The sequence below is a fragment of the Pteropus medius genome, unplaced genomic scaffold (assembly GCF_902729225.1).
Source record: "Pteropus medius unplaced genomic scaffold, Ma_sr-lr_union100, whole genome shotgun sequence".
NCBI lineage: Eukaryota > Metazoa > Chordata > Mammalia > Chiroptera > Pteropodidae > Pteropus > Pteropus medius.
Window position 1 is genome coordinate 10,672,076 of NW_024352787.1, and position 27,866 is coordinate 10,699,941.

Sequence of the window (27,866 nt, forward strand, 5' to 3'; positions counted from 1 at the left end):
TGTCTGGGAGAAAGCTGTCCAGCCCTTGCCCTGAAGTCAGACTATTCTGTTCTTCCCTATATGTCCCTGGAGATTTTCAAGCTGTTGCCTCAGCTCTGGAGCTCAGAGTGAGTGAGTCTACTTGTGGGCCTTTTAAGAGGCTGTCTCGCTCAGCCACAATCTCTGCTGGTTTTCACAGCCAGAAGTACAGACTTCTCTTCCTGGCACTGGAACCCTGGCCTATGGAGCACGGTGTGGAGCTAGGACCCCTCGCTCCTCTGAGGAGACCTCTGCAGCCAAGATATTCCTTCTGAATCACAACGGTTACTTTCTTTTGTGAGACCATTCCATTCCACATCTCCACCCCTTCTATCAATCTCAAGGTGGCCTCTTATGTATGTCCCCAGTTGTAAGACTTTAGTTGAGCTATAACTTAGGCAACTTTCAATGATGGTTGTTCTGTAGTTTAGTTGTAATTTTGATGTGGTCATGGGAGGAGATGAGCATATAGTCTATCTACTATGCCATCTGGACTAGAAGTCAGTCTACATAAATTTAAAATAATTTGTGACAGGTATGATCTTACTATCGCCATTTTGTAAATAGTTTTCTGACTGTTTTTGTAATTTTTTTGTTCCTTTCTTCTTCTCTTGTTCTTTTCCTTTGTGATTTGATCATTTTCTGTAGTGGTATGCTTAGATTACTTTCTCTTTATCATTTTTGTATCTACTATAGATTCTTGCTTTCTGCTTACCAGGAGGCTTATATATAACATCTCATAGTTACAACAGTCTATTTTAAACTGATAACAACTTAATTTCAAATGCATACTAAAACTCTACATTTTTCCTCCCCCTACCACATTTTATGTTTTGATGTGTATCTATTAAGAAAATTATCTTAGTTATAATTGTTCTACTACTTTTTTTAACCTTACTGCACTTACTAGTGATTTAACCAACACTATTACATTATAGTATTCTGAATTTAACTAAAATTTACGTTTACCAGTGAAATATATACTTTCATGTTTTCTTTTTACCAATTAGTGTTTTTTTCAACTTGAAGAACTTCCATTAACATTTCTTGTAAAGTACATCTAGTGATGCCTAACTCCTTTCGCTTTTGCTTGTCTTGAAAACTCTTTATCTATCCTACTAAAACCAATTGCAAATACTAATATGCTATAACAACCATCCCTTCATAGTTGTACAAATTTTGAAACCAAAACCCTACATAATATGACAGCAATATCCTTCCCACATCTGTACCTAGCTAGTCTATTAGATGGGACAGAGGAATGTAAATGTCCCTTGGTATTATCACTAATAGTATTAGTCAGATAATTTTTAATAAATCTCAATTAAAATGATTTCCTTAATGATCTTAAAATATACTTAAGATATTTTAAAGACTATTTTTAGAACACAAAGCAGAGATTTGATTTGACATATTATATATAGAAGAAAGGAAAGCACTACAAATAATTAAAAGCAATTCATTTCTCCACAGAAAAATGTGCTCTAAGATGACACACTCTAAAGTGATTTATAGCATATTGACTGTAGTTCTTCTAATGAAAAAGCAATTGTTCAAGTTTTCCATGGAGAATACTCTCAGTAACCACAATCCATGCTCATAAAAAGTTCATGAGTTAGAAAATGAGAACCATACAAACTCACAGCTGAGAAAAGCCAACAATAATTAATTTAACACTGGCCATTTGTAGAGATATGTATACATTTCAAAATTTCTCTTGGGAGAAACAATAGCACGGAAGGGCACAGTCCATATATTTGAACATGTTCAAAGAATTTTTACCTAATAAGATAGTTGCTCCAAAGGTTTTGCATTAAAAAATAACTTATTTCCAACCTAAGAGGTTATGATAAATAGTTGGTCAATACCATCATTTGAATTTCATATTGTAGCAAGTATTTATGAAAAACATTCCTAAAGTGAGTTCACGTTGAACTTGGACAATATATTCTTCAACAGCAGCAGAGAGAAAACAGTGCCCTTAGAAGGGCTTTATTCTGAGTCACTGGCTAAGAAAATGGGAACAGTTTGAGATCTTCCATGTTGTTTCATTTTAATAAGCAGCAAGCATTTTTCATGTCCTTATTAAAATGGTTAATGTGTTTCTCTAGTCTCATTATCGCTGCCAGAGTATACTTTCTGTTGTTTCATAACAAAGACAATTCCTTTTCATTTCAGAAAAGAACAGAAAGTCAAATCTGATTGCTCACATGTGGTTGTTAATAAAACTCCTATGGTGCTGCTCAAGGTACCCATGGGGGTTGTACAGTCATTTAAATTTTCTTATGGTTTTCTATAATTATTGTGATTGTACTTTTGCAACATAAATGTATCTCCACCAATTAAAGCAGTGGTGAGTTAAGAATATTCATCAGATTTGTGTGAAAGGATATTGTTCTTAGGGTTTTGATCAAAGCACAGAAATTATCATGCATTCGACCCAAGTGTTAAATAAAAATGCTCAGCAACTTTGGAGTTTATTTGAACAGATGTTAACTATTTTTGAAAATAAACATAATATAGGACTTGGATCCGTGATATGACTCTTTGTTGTATTAAAAGTGCTAGAAGAAAAACTACTATACATTCTTGGGGAATATAGTTTACAATATATTACCAATTTAATTACTGTTAATTCAGGTCAATTTAAAATTTCAGAATCATAAAATTATCAAAAAAGATCTCAGTTTTTTTTATACCTTAAATCTTATTTCCTCCACCTCTTTATTTTCATTAAAGGCTCCAGAACTAAGAAATAATATCCATAAAAACAAGCATTTGAGGCTATCAACTAAAAAAAAAACACAATAACCTTTCATACTTTGTTGTATCTAGTTTGACAGTGCTTGCAGCAAACGTGATCAGCTGCACTTCCATTCCAATAGCTGTCATTTCGATGCTGGACTTTTAGACTGCTGTGTGTGAGATGTGACTGTCCATGCACAATTCCCATCAAAAGTAATGTTCTGTGCAATGGTATATCAAATTTACTTCTAATTATGATAAGGTCACTGAGGGGTCATTTATGATATGTTCTCTGGAGACAATTGTGGTGAATAGCTTTCAGCGAGATTCACCTGGAGAAATTAAATTGGTTTGACTATGACTCAACAGAAAATAAAAGTCTCTTAGAAAATTATTTCTTGATCATGTTTAAAGTCCTAAAGGAACCCAGAGAGGGGCAGTATGCATAGTGGTGAAAACTATGGGTTTGGAATTATGCAGACCTGAGTTTTAATACAGGATTTCTGGGTCTAGAAGGCCTCTACTACATGAAGGCAACTACATGATCTGGCCTCTGTATATCTCTTGGCTTCCATTCCTGATATTCGCTTCCTTGCTACCTCGGTGGGTTCCAGCACCACTGGCCTCCTTCCTTGTCCTTTAACATGCCATGGCCATTCTTGTTTTGTGAGTCTTTGTACCACAAAGTTTCCTGTAGTTGGAATGTACTTCCTTCAGACTTTTGCATGTCTGGAATTTCCTTGTTCTACTTTCCAATCAGTGATGTATCATATTCACTATCTAAAGTATCTGAACATGGCCTCCTCCTCCCTATTTAAAGTAGCCTCATCCTGACTAGTTAATCACTATCGTCTGATCCTATTGATGTTCTTGAAGTACTAATCATAGTCTTAAATTACTCGTTTACTGCTTAATATATAATTTAGCTTAATTAATGCATAATTAAATTTGCATATGACTGCAGAGGGGAAAATATCTAAGAATGAAATGTATCTTTACTAGGATATCCACAATCTCGAAACCATACTAACATTAACCAGATGAATCACTGATCCGATACTGCTGATAAAATGGATTAAAAAGGGAATCTTGGTTGACAAATTAGGGATGGAAAAACTTCTTGGACTTTATGTAAGACAGCACGAAAATGGAACTAAGCATAAAAAATTTTATTAAAATAACAATTAGAGTAAGTTCATATTTCACTATGATTGTGGAGGGCCCCATGAAGGAAGAATATGCTAGTTACTTTAGTTATTAATACACTTTGAGGAGAGTTTTTACATGTAATGGTGGAAAATGGAAATTTGAGATTAATAAATGTGGTGCAATTTTATATTTATTCAAATCTATTAGTATTTTGTTTTTAGTCCTCCTTCCCAAGATAGCTTACTTAGAGACATAATAATGACTTTTCAAATGGTTCATGTTCAGTAAATATTTATCAACAAATGACTAAGTGCTAGAGGGACTTATATTCCCTAACCTTCATATTCCAATCTTTAATGCAAATTATAATAAAACAAGAACAAAGATGAAATCCTTACCAAAGGGTCCAGTCATGGCCACAGTATGGCTGAACATTTCCAAGGTAGAATCCCAGAGACTGAGTGACCTCCACAAGATTGGTAAAGTCAAGACTAATGCTGTTGAAAAGGACAGATGTCATGATAATCTCATCAATAGCCCATACATCTTCTCCCTGGGAAGAATGATATGGCTGCCACCATCTGAACTGAATTCCAAACTGTCTTGCATCATCTGGTAATTCAACAGAGATTATTCTAAAGGAAAAAAAAAAATGTAAAAACTTAGATTACTTTGACATTTTAAATACAAACACTTTTAGGACCTTTTTTCTCCCTGCGGTATAGTATTTAAAAAAATAATTCTCCCACTATGACATTCTTCTGAGATTTCCAATTTCCTGTCTGACTCCAACAAAGTCTTCTAAATACACACAAATATGTGACTTTGCTTTCACTCATCTGCACTCAGAAAAGCTAACTCAGTTAAACACGGTTCTCAAAGTGGCAGGATCTTCAGCAGCTTGTTACACATATTAGAATTTGGGGCTGGTTGTAACCGTGGCACTTCTTTATTCCCATAAGTTTAGCATAGTGTGCAAGGTTACTTGCTGTGTCATGGTGGCTATGACAACAAACCCTTATCTGATAAATGGGGAAGAAAATTAAGAATAATATCTAATTTCCAGGAGCAATTATTGTACACAGCAGCAGGAACCATACATTAATTGTCACTGCAATGACATCTGCTTGAAAGCTCCATAAATCACAGTACTATGCTGCTCACTCCCATACACAAGGTGAGATGTGAAGCAAATGGCAAAGAGAACATTTGTCTCCATCAATGTGCAATTAAACACCAGGAGAGGTATTTGCAGTAAACGCACACTGAAAGTACTATCTTTTTTCAAGTGAGCGAAGAAAAATTCCTTAAGACAGATGACTAGTTGGATAACTTAGAAATGAATTATTTAACGATTTCAATGTCTAAGGCTGATTTACTAAGAAATTTGATTTTCAAACTTGTATTATGTTAACTTTAGTTATTATGTAAAGGCATGTTAAATAACATATTGAAAATGTAATTTTTTTACACACTGAAAGTTATTAAAAATAGTATCTATTTTCTCTTTAAATAATTTGTACATGGAAATAATTTGTACATGGAAATATGTACATGACTATCATCACTGATTACACAAACTACTAGTAAAAAACTGTTAGAACTTTTTGCAATGTGAGAAAACAAACTTTTTAAGTAATAAAAATTAATATTCAAATACAGGAATGTAAATTAATAAGCACTTCTTAAGCAAAAAAATCCATGGCTATAATATGTTTATGGTTTTTAAATCCTTTCTACAATCTGCTGACTTTTTCTTTTACCAACGTGAATTTATTTTTAAAAAAGTAAAATTTAGTTAAGTATTTTAGTAATTTTCACCTTAATTTTTCTAAATATTTTTTACTAAATATTAAATAACTATTTATATTAATATAGAAATATAAAAATTAAACTATATTTAAACTGCTTCAATAATGAAACATCGTGCATTAATTTAATAATTTGATTATCATTATTAGAAAATTATAATTTTCTTTTACATTAATAATTTTAAAAGCAGTTACTATTTTCTCTGATGAAAATTAACATAATTTAAAAAAAAACAACTGAAAAGTAGACTTCCTTGGCAACTTTAAGAGAAAATAAAGTGTGTACGTGTGTGTGTGTGATAACAGTAATTGAAATGACCAATATTTCCCCTGGCAGAGATGTTAAGACTGTGGATGTGTAATACTCTTGGGTAAAGTCCCCACTCAGACACCTAATGGTTAATAACTTTGCAACCACAGGAAAGGTGCTTAACTTCTATGTGCCTCAGCATCTTCACCTGTGAAACTGAGATAAGATCCTTACGGCAAAGTCAGAAACTTTTCTTGGTTTTTCACTATTGTGTCTTAGCATCTAGCACAGTACCTGGCACACAACAAGGACTCAACAAATTCTTGCTACATGAATGAAGTACGTATTGGTATATCCTGATAGAGATTTGAATACAGAGGTACAAAGAAAGAAAATATTCTCTTCAACATTCAGCAGTTTTTAAGTGACAATGCCAGAAACTGGACCTAGGCAGCATAGCTCTAGAGCCTGTGCTCTTGACCTTTACTTCAGATCTTGGGGTGGGTGGCAGATCTGCTTTCACCACTCCATGCATATTACAGTGGCTGGTCAGAATAGCTATGGAACCATTTGATCAGAATATTCTTAGATGGGAACCTAGAGACTTCGGTCAATTTTCTGTATCAATCTTCCTTTTTTAGGTAGGTATTAAGCTCATGTATTTCTTATAATTAAATATAATAATCAAAACAAAAATAAAAGAGATTAGGCTTCATAATAATTTTATAATAAAAAAAAGCCCTATAGTTAAGAAAAATCTAGAATAATTTTAATTTCATCAATGACATAAAGCTTTACATTAATAAAAATACCAATTATTTCACAAGACATTCTAGTCAGTTTGAATTAAAAGATTAACTTAGATTTATTTACAAACTTCAAATTTTATAAATAACAAGAGATAGAGTTCTCCTATTTACTGAGTGAATTATAGGCAAGGAAATTATTAGAAATTGGCTAGGAGTAATAGTGGTTAGCCAATTAGCATATCTAATTTATGGATCACACTTCATTTTTGAACAACTGTGACAGAAAGGAACAATATGGAATTCATAGCAATTACAGGCAGCCATACTAAAGAAAACAGCAGCAAATGGCTAAAGGCATGAAGATATATTAAACTCTCCTATGAAGAATTTACATGGTTTGTATTATTTATCATGTAAAATATAATTTAGTATCTAGAATATATCAAGTTCTATTTCTGCCATGTCACCCTTTATTAATATTTGTAAGGGGGGAGGGAGGAAGAATCTCACAGACAGAGGCACATATATATGAAATGAAAGTGTTCTTCCCACTTCTTTAAAGAAAAAAAAATCTCCACTCTGATCTTAATCTTTCAAGCTATGCACATATCTAACACTGAAAAGCCACCTTGTTCTTGCTTAGAAGAAAAATGTTGCTGTCAAATGGCAGGCAAGATTAAACACACCTTTGCAATAGCACATTAAATGTGTAATTATTTTTCATATCAACAAAGATTAATTAAATTTCATGATATAGATTGATTACTGAATTTTGGAGCTGTCCATCTTTGGCAGAAAAAATTGTGTTTTAGGCAGTTAACTTAGGATAATGACATTTTCTTTATGTTTCATCATTATTATTTTCTCCTTGGTTTTTTAAAAAAAATTTTATTATTAGTTCCAAGTATATAGTACATTAGTTAGACATTTATATAGTTTATAAAACGATCCCTTGATTGGGTTTTCTTTCCTTTGACTCTACACCTAGCTATTACTTTACTGCTGACGCATTCCCTATGCTGTGCTCCCCATCTCTGTGACCATCTATCCTTGATTTTTGTGTAATTTTCTTTTAATGTTCATTATAGAGAGTCTATGAAACACTTCTTTAAGTGTCATATGTCTATATTGAGTGAGAAAGTTGAGTTTAGCCTTACATTTGCCTTTAAGGGAAAATACTCAATACATTTGATGTGTTCTTAAAATTTTATAAAGTATAATGTTTATAACTCATAAGTTGTTGATGACGATCTCTGTTGTATGCTATATTATTTTCTATGAAAATAAAAGTTATCAATTTGTAAATACTTAAATATAGGGTCAGCCCTAGGAAAAATGTTCAAGTATGTAAAGTCTATCATCACTGCCCCTGTTTTTCTCCCATAGTGCCAATGCAAACCTCAGTGCCCAAAGCCCTCACTCTTTTTTTGCACCTCCCCATGATCAACATGTACTTCTAGGAAGGCAAGTAATATTAGTTCTTTATATCCGACTGTGAATGTAAGCCACAGTGTTATCTCTTCCAATGGCATTTAACTCCCCCATCTTCCTCTTTTCCTGTATTTTAAAGGAATTTCAGTGAGCAGATCAATAAGTGTTCCAGAAGGCATGGGGATCCTTTGGACACTTCTCAAATTGTATTACTAATTGTGATTACTACTCTGCTGACATTGAAGGATAGTCTTACTTCAAGTGAAGCTTAAATCTCACAACTGCTTATATATTCTGAAAAATATAAGCTAAAGAAAAATAGAAGAGACCTGAAGAAAGGACTTTAAATGTATCCTCACACTCCAACTTTGCCAGTGACTCTGTACATGCTAGAGAAATTTCTTTATACTCGTTACTTAATTACATTCCACGAAAACTTTAAAAACATATTGGTTATGAGATTTTATGAGCTATTACCTCATATAATTTATTATAACATATTATAATACATTGCTAACAAATATTTGTCAATAGCATTTATAATTTAGTAGTATATTAAAATCATCTAATAGTTTGCACTATAGTTAAATAAAGAAAAGAGTATTAAATCTTTCCTTCTTTCTCAGGCATCAAAATATTTCTCTGAAATGCACATTTCAAAATATGAGAATAAATTTCTTCAAATTATCAGAAGTCAGTTAGGACAAATGGATTAGAACAATGCGGCCTGCTAGTTTTTCATTGCACATCAATCTTTGTCCTCACTGGTGATCTTCCAATAAAAAATTATCTGAAATCTTATACCATTCAAATAATAATTTCCCAAGAAAGGAGATATCACTCTAACCATTTTTCAAATGATTTCCAACATACCTGGGCTCATGATAGTTGAGATATGAATAGTGCTCCAAGAGTTTCCAAGTTATCCCATTATCATAAGAATAATGCAATAAAACTCCTTCACCAGGCTGGTCAGGGGCTCTGCATGTGCTCAGAACAGACTTGCTCCCCAGCCTCAATGTGAACTGGAGAAACCTAGACATGAATTGCCTATAATTAGTGTGTGCATAAACGTTTTAATCACAATGTTCATTTTGCCTTTAAAGAATTTCAAACAAATTTAAATGAACTACCCAAAAGTTGTAGGCTTCCACTCATCACTCTTTAATAAAGTAAGTAATTTCACTGTGAGATGTATGAATATGTATAGAAGATGAGGTCAGTGCACCTGTTTTATATACAGATATATACATATAAATGTAACTGTATGTTTATACATATTTGTATACTATGACTTATGTACATATACTTAAAATGTCAATCATTCCTTTATTGCATTATTTATTAGGCACTGGGGGAAGGGAAGATGTAGGGTAAATCTAATCAGCCTCTCAAGCTGTCAAATAAATAAAACAACATAAATAATTAACCAGCCTTTGGCTTGAGAACACAGTTTTCATGCTAACATTTCATATTTTTAAAAATCTAGTCAGTCATTAGTATCTTAAAGTCATCAGTGAGCTTTTTAATTTGTTAAAAACTAGGGCAAATTAACCCCATATAAATTGTAAGGTACTTCTCGTCGTGGTTAAAAATTGGAGTATATGTATATATCAGCAAAAAAGGAAAAAGAATAAAAATGGAAAATTAATAAATCTACCTTCAATCATTATTATCTGGTGCCAGTGTGCATTCTACCCTGTCGTAACTCACCTGGATTGTGAGCTGTCAAGGAAAGATGTAATTAGCTGACGTCTCCCATCTTTGTTGAAAACCAGGGCCTTTCCACTGGCCAAGACACCACAGCCAAAACTGACTTCAGCACCACGGATAGAGTAAAAGTTATGGTAAGAGGAGAGCCTGGAACTGCCAAAGCTTTCAGAAATAAACATTGGGAATGTCTGGGATGCCATCTCACAAGCTGGGCCGGAAAATCCAGGGTCACATCTGAAAGAGATAAAGGTCACACATGAAATTAAATCTTAAAACTGTTGGTCCTTTCAGTTTCCTGAATCTACTTTGGGGAGAAGAAAAGTCCAGAGGCTAGGATTTGACTGAATGGTAAGTAAGGCTCATTAGTCTTGGCGAATACTGAATCTGAAGATTTGATAAGGGCAGACTGACTGTAAATATTCCAGAAGAATGTAGCCTGCACATCTTTGCTATAAAAAGCTTATGATTAAAACAATAATTCACCACTCACCTTCAACCTATACCAGCTATTTATCTGCAAATGGATCTATGTTCATGCACATTTCCAATTTAAAATCTTTATAAAAGATATATGCATATACTTTTATTCATAATTGTGTTCATTAGATTTGTAAAAGAAACAATATAAATAAGACTTCTATAAGATATCTAGAAAAAATTTCCTCTCAGAACAAAAGTAGAAATACATGTTGTTTGTGATTGGAATTATTTGAAATATTTGGAAAAGATTGGAAAATAAATCTATCTTTATTTCAAATTTAGATTGGCATATTAAAGGAAAAGTGTACAACCATGACTGAGATAGATGTCCTTAGCAGAACCGTGTTGCCTCTCAGTGGAATCTCAACTTAGTAGTGTTTCAAGAAAAAAAACACACATACACACAGCAACAACACCTGCCTGCTGCTATTGAAAAATATACTGTATTTATCTTAGCTGACCAGAATATATATGGAGCTCCCTGAGTCTTCTACAATAAATAACTCATCACAGATTGCTCAATAATTAAATACCAGAAAGTTCTTATATTTTAAGGAGTTCACGCATCAGGAATTACCTTCAAATTCTTTATTTTTATTGCATTATTTCTTTCTCACTATATTTACTATGTTACCCACTATAAAATTAAATTGGTGTCTTTTGGTATGGGGTGGAGGTTCTCATCTAATCATTAAAAACTGCCTAGAGTCTGAAACAAGCCTATTATAAAGCACGTGTACCAATGAAATGATATTATGACATAATTCAGAAGGCTACTTCTTTAGCACTAGTGCTAAAATTAGGCTCTATGTTGGTCTCAGAGAGGGCCCATGAAATGTATGAATGTCCTGACCAACTTTTATGTGTATTGGATATTAGGGGGGAGAAGGTTTATAGTAATCATCATATTATTAAAAAAGTTGAACCCTGAGATGCCAAGAACTACTGTTGAGTGAAATTTGAGATTTGTCTTGGCATTAGAGATGGAACTGGGAAAGAAAAACAATATTTTATGGAGCCTCACACAGTTTGTTTCTTTCACATATTTTCTCATTGACTTAGATTCTGTATAGCTAGTTTCTAAAGGAAATAAAAAATCACCTACAAAGGACACATTTAACATTGGGAAACTGATTAGGCCACAAATTGAAATTAGTTCCTCAACAAGACTAACTATTGCCAGAGTGCATTTCAGGGCAAATGCATTTCTGTGTATCTTGAATGTATTTTCTTAGGACCAGTGATTGGAAGAAACTGGTGATCATTTAGAGATGACTCCCATTGTAGTCAGTTCCCATTTAGTGGTTTTAAAAGTGTACTTTTAATCAAAAGTTACACAATTGGGATAGAATGCTGATAAGGATTCCACTCGTATTGTAAAAAAAAAAATCTTTGTAGCCTTTGTTTTGCAGTAGAACAGTAGGGTAGGACACACAGGTGATTTCAGGAGTGACCTGTAGTTCTCCAGACTCTAAATACGTCCCCTACTGTTCATCTATCCACTCTTAAATGTCACATTATGTCACTATATGTTCAGGAAAAATGGCCCCATCCTTAAGATACATGGCTGACACTTGTGTAGTAAGGTTTCTAATGTTCTCTGTTCTTCTCATTAGCATCTCTGACAAGGGTGGGCTTATCAGGATAGTGAGTTCTCAATTTAGAAACCCAGGCCTGGGGATTATACATAGGCAAGAAAGTATTAGGGAACAGGAGAGGTGGGATCTTGGTAGCAAATAATGGTAGTGATGAGGGAAGCAAATTGGGGAGAAAAATACAAAGCTGCAGAGGCCTCAAATTCAAGGATCTGTTTAAAATAAATAGATGATATTGAATATGAATTTCTTTTCTGTGCAATTTTGCTGGAAAAGGATAAAATGGCCAAACATTTAGCTCAGCTGCAAATGAACAAAACCAATGAATATTACATAAAACACTGTCAGAAGAGGGAAAAAACTAAAGTTCAAACTGGTGAAAATATCTTGTAAAACCTCAGAAGGAGGAAAAGACTATGATTATTCAGGCAAATATATAGTGTCAAAGAGAATGATTCCCAAAGACATAAAACTGCCATTCAAATTTCTGTTTGCACCCATCATGGGTGACACAGATGGTTGCCTTAATAAAACTACTGAACGCCAACAGGGATATTGTACACAGTAAATGAAGTATGTAGTATCACTATTGTAATTATAGATAGGTCTTTTAGAAATAACATTTTCTATTTTCATTAATGAAAGGAACTGTCATTTTAGATAATTTGTTTTCAAAACTTTTAAGGACAACTTCAGGAATTACAAAAATGTCCAGCCTGTGTTAATTTTATTTGAAATTCATTAAACAAGAGGATGGCCTGGTTATGGGAAATGGATGGAGGTAACATTTTGAAGACAATACCAGCCAATGTTTCATAGATATAAGTCAGTGATTCTGGGCGAGTGTTGGTGGTTTTATTACAAGTACAGAGATGTATATTAAGTTTTGAAATATAAATAAAAATTTTAAAATTCTTACATACTTTAAAAAACATTTCCATTGTGCAGAGTGATATTTTTTATTAACTAAATTCATCGAAATATAGTTAAAAACTTAACCTGACATTCTAATCTCGGTACTGGCAAGTGTCTTGCCTCATACGTATGATTCCCAAATGATAGGTTCAAAGGTCTTTTATGAGTTCTCCATTAATGAAGTAATTGACTAATTAATTAATTATTCTTTATTTGGAAGACCAGAAAGAAGAGATTAGATGATCTTTTGTTGAAAACTTGTCTGTATAACAAAGATGGAAGTTTCAGAAATTTCCAGGAGAATTTATAATTAAATATTAATATGTGAATGACATTATAAATATGAATATCCATTCTTGGTATAAACATAACAGTGCTCTAGCAGTGACTAGATATTATAATATTTATGTATAATTTCACACTAATATTCAACATTATTATTGTTATTTTAAAGACCCAAATGATTTTCAAAAGTAAGCAAGATTACAAAGTTATATTTGAAGATGAATTTTCTTTTTTTGCTTTGATTTTTTTATCGTGTTAAAATATATATAACATACTTAACTATTTTAAATTGTACAATCCAAGCATTACGTATATTCACATTGTGGTATAACCATCACCACTATCCATCTCCAAAACTTTTTCATCACCCCAAACTGAAACTCTACAACCATTCAGCAATAACTCCACATTTCTCCCTTTCTCCAATCCCTCATAACCACTATTTTTACTTTATGTCTCTACAAATTTTACTACTCTAAGCATAAATACAAATTTTCTTATCAAATCTGCTAAGTTCAGCTCACTCAGTTTCCTTTAGCATTGAGTGCATGGGTCAATACAGATTTTCATAATTCATTTAGAAAGCATGCTAGAAATGAAAATATGACTCATAAACACTAGAACAAATTTATGGAAAAATAGCATATTAAAGAATGTAACTAAAAACAGGAAAGGCAGTCATCAAGCTATGAGGAATTCATCTGTTCACAAATTTATATGAGGTGTGCTCAATTTGTTCACAATTTAGCTTAGTAGAAAATTTATTAATCAACTTCCACTTACAAAACACAATTAATATTCTATAACACTTAAATTCCATTTGGAGTATTCTACTTTTGGTCTTAAAAAGACCTCAAAAAATGAAACCAAGAGCTGATTCCTTGAAAGGATAAACAAAATTGACAGACTCTTAGCCAGACTCATCAAGGAAAAAAGATAGAGGACTCAAATAAATAAAATCGGAAATGAAAGAGGAGAAATAACCATGGACTCCACAGAAATACAATGGATCATAAGAAAATACTACGAGCAATTATATGCCAACAAATTGGATAATTGGGAAGAAATAGACACATGCCTAGAAACATACAATCTCCCAAGACTGAGTCAAGAAGAAACAGAAAATCTGAACCGACCAATTACCACCAATGAAATAGAATCAGTAATCAAAAACCTCCCAAAAAACTAAAGTCCTAGACCAGATGGCTTCATAGGCAAATTTTACCAAACATTCAAAGAATTATCACCTATTTTTCTCAAACTATTCCAAAAAATTCAAGAAGAGGGAAGACTCCCTAACTACTTTTATGAGGCTACCATTATCTTGATTCCAAAACCAAAGACATTGCAAAAAAGAAATCTATAGGCTAATATCTTTTATGAACATTGATGCAAAAATCCTCAACAAACAAAATATTGGCAAACCAAATTCAGCAATACATTAAAAATATTATACGCCACGATCAAGCTGGATTTATTCCTGGAATGCAAAGTTGGTACAATATCCTCAAATCAATTAATGTGATATACCACATTAACAAATTGAAAGATAAAAATCATATGATCATATCAAAAGATGCAGAAAAAGCATTCGACAAAATCCAGCATCCATTTATGATAAAAACTCTCAGCAAAGTGGGAATAGAGGGAACATACCTCGACATAATAAAGACCATATATGACAAACCTCATACTCAATGGGGAAAGGCTACAAGTGTTTTCCTTGGAACAAGACAAGGATGCTCAGGAACAAGACAAGGATACTCGCTTTCACTACTCCTCTTCAACATTGTATTGGAAGTCTTAGCCACAGCAATAAGACAAGAAAGAGAAATAAAAGGTATATGAATTGGAAAGGAAGAAGTAAAACTCTCATTATTTGCTGATGACATGATACTATAAATAGAGAACCCTAAAGATTCCACCAAAAAACTGTTAGAACTGATCAATGAATTCAGTAAAGTAGCAGGTTACAAAATAAATATTCAGAAATCGGTACATTTTTATATATCAATGTTCAACTTTCAGAAAGGGAAATTAAAAAAACGATCCCATTTACAATTGCATCGAAAACACTAAAATACCTGTGAATCAAATTAACCAAGGAAGTAAAAGACCTATTCTCAGAAAATTATGTCATTGATAAAGAAATTGAAAAAGATACTAATAAATGAAAGCATATACCATACTCATGGGTAGGAAGAATCAACATAATTAAAATGGCCATACTAACCAAAGCAAGCTATAGATGCAATGCAATCTCTATCAAAATACCAATGGCATTTTTCAGAGAGCTAGAACAAATAATCTTAAAATTTATATGTAACCATAAAAGACTCCGAATAGCCACAGCAATCTTGAGAAAGAGGAATGAAGTTTGAGGTATCACACTACCTAACATCAAACTATACTACAAGGCTACAGTAATCAAAACAGCACGGTACTGGCATAAAAACAGATACATTGATCAATAGAACAGAATAGAGAGCCCAGAAATAAATCCACACCTATACGCTCATTTAACATATGACAAAGGAGGTAAGAATATGCAATGGGGTAAAGACAGTCTCTTGAATAAATGGTGTTTGGAAATTTGGACAGATACATGCAAAAAAATGAAACTGGATCATCTTTTTACACCACATACAAGAATAGACTCAAAATGGATTAAAGATTTAAATGTAAGATGTGAAACCATGAAACTTCTAGAAGAAAACATAGGCAGCAAACTCTCTGATATTGCTAACAGTAATCTCTTTTCAGATACATCTCCTTGGACAAGGGAAACAAAAGAAAAAATAAACAAATGGGACTACCTCAAACTAAAAAGTTTTTGTACAGAAAAGGAAACCATCAACAAAACAAAAAGACAACTGATTGATTGGGAGAAGATATTCGCTAATGATACATCTGATAAGAGTTTAATATCCAAAATATATAAAGAACTCATACAACTCAAAAACAAAAAAAACCAAACAATCCAATTGAAAAATGGGCAGAAGACCTGAACAGATACTTCTCTAAAGAGGAAATACGTACGGCCAATAGACATATGAAAAGATGCTCAAAGTCACTAATCATCAGAGAAATGCAAATTAAAACCACAATGAGATATTACCTCACATCTATCAGAATGGCTATCATCAATAAATGAAAGAATAACAAGTGTTGGCAAGGATGTGGAGAAAAAGGAACTCTCATACATTGTTGGTGGGATTGCAAATTGGTACAGCTGCTACGAAAAACAGTCTGGAGGTTTCTCAAAAAATTCCAAATGGATATACCTTTTGACCCAGCAATTGCACTTCTGGGCATTTATCCAAAGAAAACCAAAACAATAATTTGTAAAAATCTATGTACTCCTATATTCATGGCAGTACAATTCACAATAGCCAAGATATGGAAGCATCCTAAATGCCCATCAACAGGTGACTGGATAAAGAAGTTATGGTTCATGTATAAAATGGAATATTACTCAGTCATTAAAAAAATGATATCCTACCATTTGCAATGACATGAATGGACCTAGACGTTATTACGCTGAGTGAAATAAGTCAGACAGAGAAAGATAAATACCATATGATTTCACTTATGTGTGGAATCTAAGGAACAAAAAAGAACAAACTAATCAAAAATAGACTCACAAATATAGAGGACAATCTGATGATGGCCAGAGGGGCAGGGGGTTGGGGGGCCGGGAGAATGGGGTAAAGGGTTAAAGAAGTACAAATTAGTAATTGATGGTCACGGGGATGGGGAGCACGGCATAGGGAATTCAGTTAGCATTAATGTATTGACTAGATAGAGAGCCAGAGGAGAGAATAAGCAATTAGGGGGTTCATTTTATAAAATATATAAATGTCTAACTAATGCACTGTATATGTGAAACTAATAAAATAAAATAAAATAAAATAGACCTCAAACAAATTAGAATGACTGTGACTTCAACATATAAAGTACATATCTGAAAAAGATAAGTATGAATATTATTTTAAAATACTTACTTGCAACCATGTCGAGTGCACTGTCCTCTGCCAGAACAGAATTTGAGACATGATGGACCAATATAAACTGCAGGGCAAAAGACAGCATGTAAAAAATGGCATAAAAGTTGAAAAATTCAAGAATACCATCAGCATATGAAACAATTTTGTAAAGGAATACTCATGAAATCTAGCCCATTATATAAATGTTGTACACAGGAATCCAGAGTGCTGTGTGAAAAGGTAAGTGCTTAGTTACAAATCTGCCAGAATTGTTTTAACTTAATTCTTTCAAGAATATAATATTTCATAGCAAAGAAACTAGAAATGTACAATTTGGTTTCCTTAATGGAGTCTCCTGAGCTAAAATGATTTCTGGCAGAATATTAATGCTTTCGTCTTGAACTTTCTAACTAGTTTCTTTAGGTAGAAATAATTTACAAAGGATCAATTTGCTCTAACATGAAATGGAAAGGTTATTATTTAATTTTAAAATTATAAAAATATAAAAACTATAACTTCTGTTCCTAGCTGGGGAATATAACACTGAAGATGACTGTTACATATATTTCTAAATATTAATCCATTCTTCCTAAAATGGGGAGTTAAAATCTGTTCTTGAGCATAAAGTCTACCCTATAATAAAGATCTTTTTCTAAATGATGGGCTTGACTGACAGTGATATTACAAACCTTAATCCTAATCTTTGGAATGCTGGGGAAAAGGGCTCCTGATTGTTGAATGGTAGGTTCTGAGGTATTTAGACTCAAATACATTTAAGATATTAAGATGTTTGATAATCAGTACAATCAATAATACTAATAGTATAAAAGTAAGGTATAAACAAATTTACCATCCGTTATCATTTTCTTCTCTGCCTTGTAATCATGTCAAAATAATTAAATGCTTTTATTTTAAAGTAAACTTTCCTGTGGCCTGTGCTCCTATAAGCACTTATTCTCAGGACCTTATTAACAGGTACAGTAATTCCAATGCAATGCAAAGCAGGCCAGGAACAAATTTTGCTGAAGTAAACTGATGGTTGAGGAAGAGATTGATAGCAGGCTGAGTGGTTACAGGTATTGGTTTTAGGCGTCAAATAACCCTGGATTTGAAATTGGTTTCACTTGGGAAACTGAATTAGTAATTTATCCTATCTAAGCCTCATTGTCCCTATTCTTGAAGGTGGGATAATATTTCTTCGAGGAAAGAATAAATGAAATGTTTCATGCTTAGCATGCTGCCTGGAACCATATGGTTAAGATCATCACCACCATACCAGGGCCAAATATCCTTCCTGCTCCATCTGCCTGATGGGCTCTAGTGGACACAGAGTGCTGAGGAATCAGAAAGGGGCTTCATCCTTCTTTAATAATTGTTTTCCCAGCACACTTGATTTTATGGCTGCAGTACAATTTGATCTAAGTCTTGTTAAGTGCTTCATCGCATTCTGCAGGGTCAGTCTTGAGGCTGCCTATAGTGTACTCATGTCATAATTCAAAAAGCTCCCACCATAAAAAATCAACAATAAAACAAGACTTTCCAAGTCAATCAGAAAAATTACGATGAAGAATTTTGTTGTCATCCCACCCTGCTAAAGATGAAGTCAATAGGACTCACAGTGTGAGTAAGTTTATAGGCTCCTTTTCCTAAAAGTGTGGAAAGGATGAATTTGTTTTCCTCACTATTATCATTAATGTAAACAAATTGAAAAAAATTAAAAAGTGATAACTAAGATTTGCTTTAGGATTCTCCATTTTGCTAAGAATTTCAGGATACATTTCAAAATACTTTCTTTACTCACTAGCAGGAAGTAACTTTGCTGTGAAGGAAGAGCATACCTAATAGAAGTAGGATATGGACCTGTTTTTTGTTTGTTTTCCTTGACATAATTTTGGAATTCCATAGTGAAATGGGATTTCAGGGGTATTCTTTGGCAAATGTTTCTCATTTGGATGGAATGAGTGTGTGTCTTCTTGCTTTGTAAAGAAGTCAGAGAGTTAGTCTTGTTTTTGTGAAAAGTTCACATATAGGATGATAACAGAATTGAAGAGATTCTGCCCCAAGTTTTGCATTTGATACACACCAATAACCATGCTCATTTTATATATCTTTACCTTTTCTCTATTCACAGCATGATGATGGGAACTTAGGATGTGTAGTAAACACTTTCTGACTTAGAATCATTTGTAATAGCCTTCTTTATGAAATTTAGATATTCTTTCCAAGGCTTATATGTGCTTCATTGCATTCTTAATTTCCTCATGTGCTTTATTTCGTTACTGATTTTTCAACTTCTTTTATGATTATCAAAGTAATATAAGTTCATTATAGGTCCCTTGAAAAGTATGACGGCAGTAAAAGTCATCCATATCCCACTCTCCAGATGCACATATTTCTTCCCTAGAGCTAATTAATAGGTGCAGTGATTATAATTGCCATGCAAAATGTTCTATCAATGGAGAAATTCAATTTTAACAAATCCATCTTTAGATGTTTTTGCAAATGCGTTATATTTATGTCCATATAACTCATGTGGTCTTTGAAGTCTGGAATTTTCATTGGTCTTCTTTGAATATAGATTATATAAATAACTTTCATTGCCTTATCAGCAAATTATCTTGCCTGAAGTTATTCCTGATTTTCAAGAATTTATTTAATTAATTGTATATCGGTTTCTAAATTATAAAAAATAACAAAAATATTGTTAAGATATGGAAGGTTAGCATTAAACAATAGTGCAGACTTTTCCTACTTTAAAAAATACACCGCAAATCGGTGGCTACACTAAATTTGCTTAAATATTGGCATTTTGTCCCGTCTTCCCTCCATTTTTCCCTCTCAGTCTACTTCCTTGTAGTACAACTCTTTAGTCAAATTTATACAGCCTCTGAAACTAGAAATCTATGAATTTGCCTATAATTAAAATTACTAAAAAACCAGAGAGTTGGATACTAAAAACAAATATAAGAAATTTATAGCCATGTAACACAATGCTTAAAATATCTTCTCTCATGTGCATCTATCATAAGTGATATTGACTTTAAAGCTATGCAAAAATTAACAGTTCACTTAAAAATTAAAGATAACAATATTTTATGTATATCTAAAACTTTATTTTATACTGTTTTCTGAAGAGAGAAAATTTCACTTAAAAAGTTTTATTCTAGAAATGATGTTTCCTTATGTATGGTGTCTGCATCTAAAAGATAAGCATTCCAGATGTGGTAGATACCAAGAGAAGAATGGACCTTATTTTAATACATGCAAAATGGTAAGTATTTATGTTAATTTTGTATAAAACATTCAAAAAATGTTAGGATAGCCCTTGTCATCAACTGTGAATTTGAGTTTCAGGGCTTTATGCATTTTTAAATTATGTATGTTGAAACATCTAATATTGCTGACTTCATTGTCTTTTTTTCCCCTGATTGTGCATCCCTGGGCTTCTGATGGAATGCAAAGGAGAAAGGGAAGAAAGGGCGTTTAATGAATCACAAGACCATGACTTAGAAATGTGATTAAGTCTGTGCTGATGAACAAAAGCACAGGAAGACTCTACATCAATGGCATGTGATTAAGACAGACATAAACTAACCATTATCAATTGCCCACATGTTTCCAAGGATTGGTCCCGTTTGTCTCCAGCGAATTCTGGTGTCCTGGGTTAGTGCTGCGTTGGGGAGGGGGATCGTTATTCTGTTCCACCTGCAAGAAATTTAGCACAAAACAGCTACACAACTACGTTCACATTTTTTAAATCTATTTTACTTGCTTTTGATGTTTTAGTCTCTGGATGCTTAGGATAGCACTAAAATTTGGTAATACTCTTTAAATTCACCTGTTGAGTGTGTTTACAGTTTTAAAACAGATATATAACTTCTAAACATATCCATATCCTGCTAGAATAGTATGTTTGTTCTTAATAGCAAGTGATATTTATTTTGTTTTTAGACATTCTTTTTACAAATTTTTACATCAATACTTAGACCTTGGGTAGTATTTTTTGATAAACTTCTATACAGAGATGGGGAACTGATTAGCACTGATTACTTTTTATTTTTTGTTATATCCTTGTTCTAAGCATGTTTAAAGAGAGGCTAAGAAACTAATTCTCAGTTTTGCTATCCTTGGAAACATTTTTACTATTTATCCAGGGCTTATTCTGTAAAGTAGCAACTATTTTACATAGTTGTCTTCAATTCTCTTAATAGCCCTCAAAGGGATAATATCATTGTCCTTAATTCATGTGGAAAGAAGTAGATAGTAAGAAAGAGTAAATATCATTACATAAGTAGATGGCAGAATCAGGATTTGAACCCAGTTTCAATTCTAAAGCTTAACTTTCACTTCTCTGTGCTGCACCTTTCCATAAGTAAGCATTTTGGCAATAACCGCAGGATCTATATACAGAATTTAAATTTATGTAATCTAAAATATAAGAACCAAGTACATAAAGAATAAATGAACTTAGAATTGTGATCATGCAAACAGATTTACCAAAGTTAGTTTTAGCTTTTTTGTTTTGTTTTTGTTTTTGTTTTTTTTTTAAAACGTGATCACTCCTAAATCAGGTGAAAAAGAGAGGGCAGCTTCCTTGCCTATTACACCAAAAATACTGGTCTCGGGCTTACTCATTGATTTTGAGTCTGCAACACGGATTCAAACCTCTTGATATCTTAGAATTACTCACCCGCTGTAGTTTTCAGAGGAGTAGATAGTGCTGTGGGGGAGATGGGGTCCAGCACAGATTTCAGGTAAACATTCGGTGTGGAGGAGGGACCAGGAACGCCCATGGTTGGTAGAAAACTCTAAGCTGACACTGATAACACCAGAACAAACAAACCAAAAAGAGAAAAAGATAACAAATAAAATGGAATTAGTCATCTCTGGCTAAGTACATTAAACATCTGTAGAACTAGGGTAAAAAAATTTTAAGATGCTGTTTCTGCAATGATTATTTTCCCCTCCACTGATATCTGAACAGCCTTTAAAGGGTAAGCAGTTAAATGGCTGCTATAGAAACAAACTATGTTTTAAAGACAACAAATGGTAACTTGAGTTTGTGCTCTTGAAACTGATAGATGGCAAGGCAATTACTATGTCTCATAGTGCCACTTCATCCTGATTGTGAGAATGACAAAATTCTTAGAAAAGATAGGAGCAACACTTCAGCAAGTAAAACCAAGAAGTCATAGCTCTTGAAGTGCTAATTGATTTCTGTGGCTATTCCAAGGGGGTCACTAACCAACATGAGGGTAAGTGGTTTTTTTTCAGTTATTTGTTTTTTTCTTCTCTCTCAGTAGTCTTTCAGAATGCTTGGCTGCCACACGCCATGCAAATGCCTCTGATACCTAAGACTAAGCTCTTAGATTAAAGTCATTTCTACTTAAAATCTATCCATATTCAGCATACTGAAGAACTTTTCTTTTTGGGGAACTGTATATTTTATTAATGAATAATTTATTAAAAATCCAGCTGAGAAACTACTGAGAATTTGCTCTGATTTAATAGCCAGGTCAATGTGTTCGTTTTTAATTAGTTCACATGCTCACAAAATAGGGCTTCCTACCTGTTACCAGGTTGATGCGTTCCACATCCCAGATTAATGGAAAACTGTATCATATGCGACATTGTAGAAGGGAGAACAGGTAAGACATGGAAAAAATCTATTGCCCAGACATTCTTATTATGTCCTTGATGGTTCTTTTGCTTGAGACAAAATTTAGTAGCAGGAGTCTGAAGTTCAGGATTGATGACTGCAGAAACCAAAGATGGAACCTTCAAAACAAAGAAAACCCAAATCACTCATAATCCTCCCTATGAGTCTATGTGAATTTTCCTAGATTCAATCTTGCAATTACTCTGCATATAACTCCCAATTTTTAAGCACTAGACAATGTCCTGTGTGTTCTATTTGTTATTTCATATAGAAGATACTGTCCTCAGGGGGACATTCATTTTAGTCACTCAGAATTCCTCCTTTGAAGACATCTGGAACTCTCTGTGTATGACTGATCAGGCACTCTCTACCTGAAGATAAATTAATGTAAGGTCTTTAAAAGTTATTAAAGCATATATATATATATATATGTGTGTGTGTGTGTGTGTGTGTGTCTGTATATATATTCATTTTTATATACCTTAAAACGAGACAAAGGCAACTTGACATTTACACTTCATTATGAGTCTTCTTTTAAAGTCAATTTGTATAGTACTAATAATGGTTTGCCAATCTAGGTATTTTGAAAATAGGATTCTAAGCAGAAACAGTCAGAGCCAATAGGTTAATCCATGATAATTTACATAACTGATATGGTCTGAGGCATGCAGATGACCATAATAGGTGTAACCTTGCTGAGTCACAGCTGCAAAAGGAGTCCATTATGAAATCCCAAGTGGTGTAACTTGGGTGATCCTAGCATGTGAAGTGTGCTAGATACTTTCTTTGGTTGTTCCCTATCCTAGGCTCAATGTTTATCTTCTATTTTCCTAACTGAAACCATGAGATGCTAGCTGCGAGCTGTGTTGAAGCTCTTTAAAGTACCTAGGGTGCCATCAATGTGGAGAGAAGGCTAACTAATAATGAATGTGTGAGTATAGTCTCAGCACAAATAAATCTACTATTAGAAAAAATAATTCTATACCTATGACAAGCATCACACATAATTCTGAAGATGTTTGTAAATAACCAGAGCCAACATCTGTCCTAAATTCAAAGAGCAAAGGAAAAATGTCAACTTCAGTGGCTCTAATTAGCAAAGAAAAAAGCGAAGGCAATAATAACCTGTACTTCTATAATGTCTTCTTCCTAAGAAATCTCAAAATGCTGAATAAATACTCATTATGCCTGATAGCAAGTCAGTGAGGTTGCATAATTAAAGCCACTTTTAGGACTTTCTTGGGACAAGAATAACTGTCAATCAGAATATTGGGCTCTGTCTTATTATCTCTGATGGGCTGTAATTCATTCTTCCTGATAAAACCTCATTTTTCATTTGTATCAGGAAAAAAATGAATGTTAAAATGTCCATGTCACTTTAAAAAAAATATGGCAACTTCCTGGGCTGCTAGAAGAGAGAGTTATCTTCTGCACCTAGCATGGTCTTGGTGATTTTGAACTTGACCTCTAGGGTGGGTCCACTTGGCACACAAATTGGCATGTGTACCTTATAAGAGGAATACGAAAGGGTATCCAGTGTAATGTGCTCTTTTCTTCCTTCAATCTTTGCATACAAGATAATATCATTTTCATGAGAATCTCCAGGGTCACAAATTCCTCCTGTACGTAATAAAAATTTTAAATTGTTAGTACCAACTTGCATCCATAGACATGTCAAATATAGTGTTAAACTTCAGGATATAATTATAGAACACAGATGTCACTTAAGAATGACCAGACCCAAAGGTAACAAGACCCAAGGTAAAATTTATGAAGATAGTTCAGATAGGCCATGCTAAAGGTCAAAGACTTGACCTTTTGGAGGCCAAAGTAACTATTTGCTTGATGAGATTACTTAAATATTAGTCCCAAACAAGCCATGACTGCATGTACATATTTCAACTCATATTAAAAAGATGTGCTTCTTTTCAATAAACCACTACTTTCTTATATTCGAGGTCTCTAAGGCCAAAGTTTAGAACCTATTGATTATGGTTTTTAAAAAAGTGTAGTTACTCACTGGATCAAAGATTTTTGATGTAGTGTTATTAAAACCAGTATCTTTCATATTTTAGCACATATTGGGTATTTGCATTTTAAATGAAATTCATTTTACATTTTTTACTTTTGGTATCTCATTTGATTGTTGTAGGGTACACAGAGTAGTTTATTCCTTATCATTCTACTTTACAGTCATATGAAATGATAGAATATCAGAATTGAGAGGTAATTAGAGCATCCTGATGATGAACTGAGTAACAGAGCAGGTACGTGACCGAAGATCATTTAAGTAACTAGTAGAAAAGCCATTAGTTGATGTTATGTCATTTAGCTCTTGACCTTTTTTTGTTTTTATTACTGCATTTGGCCAATAATCCTTACTATTTCTGGCTTCTCTCAACTGTCTGCATAACTTGGATTTTAAAGGATTACATGTCTAACTAAAAGTCTCTTCCCAACCAACCATCATCCTTCATAATAGTACCAATCACAGTAACAAGTGTAGGTTTGTACTCGGATTGCTTGACAAATATTCTATCCCTAAGGGTCAAATTTTATAACATTAACTTTTTAATTTTATTACTATCTTTCAAAAAATTATTCCTCCAGTACTTAAATCAACCACCATAGATGTTAATTTGTATCTCCAGGCAATTTCTGTTGCTAATACTCCATGGTGACAGTAAGGCAACCTCAAAACTCTACAATAAGGTTATCCTCTGAGAGTTAATCTACTAAAATCAACAAATTATGGTTGAGATTCAACATCTATATGTGTAAACAAATAAGTAAGTAAGTAAGTAAATAAATAAATAAATAAATAATAAAGGGTAAATATTGTATACGTCTGGCTCAATCTTAACCTGGGTAATTGGGGTCTATCTTAGGGAGAAATCACTATATATGATGCTAAGAAAGCTAAAACCTAATCAATACAAGAAAGTTCATACTGGATGGTGGATTGGTAAAATATCAAACTCTGACATGTTACATCTCTTAGGCATGTAACTTGGCATGTAATAAATATGTACTAAGTTAAGTAATCTGATCTGAGAACAGATCAGCCAGATATGGTGATAATGTTCAATGGTCTCCAACTCTTTTGGCACCAGGGACCAGTGCTCCTTTGAGAATCTAATGCTTGATGATCTGAGGTGGAGCTGAGGCGGTGATGCTAGCGCTGGGAAGCAGCTGCAAATACAGATGAAGCTTCGCTAGTTTGCCTGCCACTCACCTCCTGCTGTACAACCCAGTTCCTAACAAGCCACAGACTGGCACCTGTCCGCAGCCCAGGGGTTAGGGACTCCTGATATAGACACCATCCTAATAGATGTTTATTGTTCAAGAGCAACAACCTCTAGAGAAAATCTCATGGTTTTGACAAATGCTATGTTTTAGCATTTCATTACATATTTCTATGTTACAGTGAATATAGTTAGTAATGCCATTCTATTTTTTTTTTTAGTAAAGTCATTTTAAACGATGGATCTACATGAAAACTTCCATTTTAAAAATGTAACTTCCTTATTGAGCACATATTAAAGACTTACCAAAATGAACACAAAAATGTGAAAGGTGACAGGGAGAGTGGGTTTAAAGCACCATACCCAAAGACATAGGAACTGAACCACTCATCTTCTCTAATTTTATTAATTTGTTCCCTGTAAATCTTCTGTCTGAAGAATAGTTTGTGAACTCCACCTGCCTTTCAGAGAGAACTGAAAATCACAGGGGAGCTCATCCAGCCCAGAATGACAGAAGAAGAAAGTCCAAAAGGAGCCAAGACTTTGAAACGATGACAGACTTTATCTGAAAGATCCCTCTGGGGGCAATTTATCAGTTCTGTGAAGTTTCAGTGATAGCAGCTCCTACAGTAAGATATGGATTCTTCTTCAGCTTCATATGCTTTGATGTACTGTAGAAAGGTATGACTCCAGGCACATTTTGTTCAGTAATTAAAGTACAGAAGATTTCAACAAAAACTAGATGGACAGTCAATTTTAAAATATTTTAAATCCTGTTTTAAGTAGCTTTTCAGATATTTATATTAGGAAAGTGATTTTGTTACTTCGTGCAGGACATTGGACTAGAAGGGGAAATAAGCTCTAACCTCAAAAAGTTTATAATTTAGCAAGGAAAACAAGACTAATATACATTAATGAATGGTAACCAGCAATAAACTGTGTTGTGCTGCCTTAATTGCAGTCAAAATTCAAAGAAAAGATACAAGTGTGGGCTAAAGAGCTGAACCTATGGGAGATGCTCAATAAATATTTGATGAAGAAATAACAAATGAAGATGTATGTTATTTTTTTTCTTCTTCCCTGTATTCCAGATACTGGTATTTAACAAATTTATGTTGAATAAGTGAACTTAGATGAAGAAAACAGGCCTTGAACCAAATTTTGAAAGTTGAGCAAATTTTCCAGAAATGATAGTCATAGTAGGTCCACATGAACCAAGGGAAGAAACCAGGAAGAACATATAGGCAGGGCCAGAGAGAAAGGAATGTGATCTGGTCTAGATTAATAATCAGCCACTAATTTTCTTAAGGTGACATATTTAATGAGGAATTACTTATAAACTGTCTATCATATCTTAAATCTCTTCCCATATTGCTTTCTTTTCCGTCTACTAAAGTTTTAGTTTTTTTCTATAGGTCCAGTCTTATCCTACCTTCTCCTACCCTACTGTCCTATCCTATCCAAAAAACACCTTTGTTGGATTCTGCTTTCTCTTCAAGATCCACACTGCATCCTTTTCGTTTACTGAACTTCTTGAAGGAGCAGCGCTCTTTCAGTGTGATACTTGTCTTTATTTTTTTTAACTCCTTGTACACTTTGGCTTCCGAGGCACTACACCATGGGGCACCAGTGGGCTCTCAGCCCTTATGCCGGTTCACCTCTTTCTCTGTGGCACTCCCTACACTGCTGATCACCTCCCTGTCATCCCACCCCTGAACAACTCTCTTCCTTTCCTCGTTTAGTGTAGAATGACAGCTTCCTCCTCTGTTTCTTTTTTTTTTTTTAATTTTTAAAATTAAATTTATTGGGGAGGATATTGGTTAATAAAATTATAT

General features: G+C 33.5%; 1 protein-coding gene across 2 annotated transcripts in view; it reads right to left on the reverse strand.

The window, feature by feature from the left end:
* RELN (reelin) overlaps nucleotides 1-27,866 on the reverse strand; it is a 458,093-nt gene that overhangs the window by 135,800 nt on the left and 294,427 nt on the right. For both annotated transcript variants that reach the window (XM_039849355.1, XM_039849356.1), the window contains 8 exons: nucleotides 24,294-24,406; nucleotides 22,697-22,905; nucleotides 21,818-21,946; nucleotides 20,723-20,832; nucleotides 17,146-17,212; nucleotides 9,867-10,100; nucleotides 9,027-9,188; nucleotides 4,311-4,547 (listed from right to left, as the gene is read on the reverse strand). In XM_039849355.1, coding sequence (XP_039705289.1) covers nucleotides 4,311-4,547; nucleotides 9,027-9,188; nucleotides 9,867-10,100; nucleotides 17,146-17,212; nucleotides 20,723-20,832; nucleotides 21,818-21,946; nucleotides 22,697-22,905; nucleotides 24,294-24,406 — 1,261 coding nt within the window. The remainder of the gene's footprint in view (nucleotides 1-4,310; nucleotides 4,548-9,026; nucleotides 9,189-9,866; nucleotides 10,101-17,145; nucleotides 17,213-20,722; nucleotides 20,833-21,817; nucleotides 21,947-22,696; nucleotides 22,906-24,293; nucleotides 24,407-27,866) is intronic.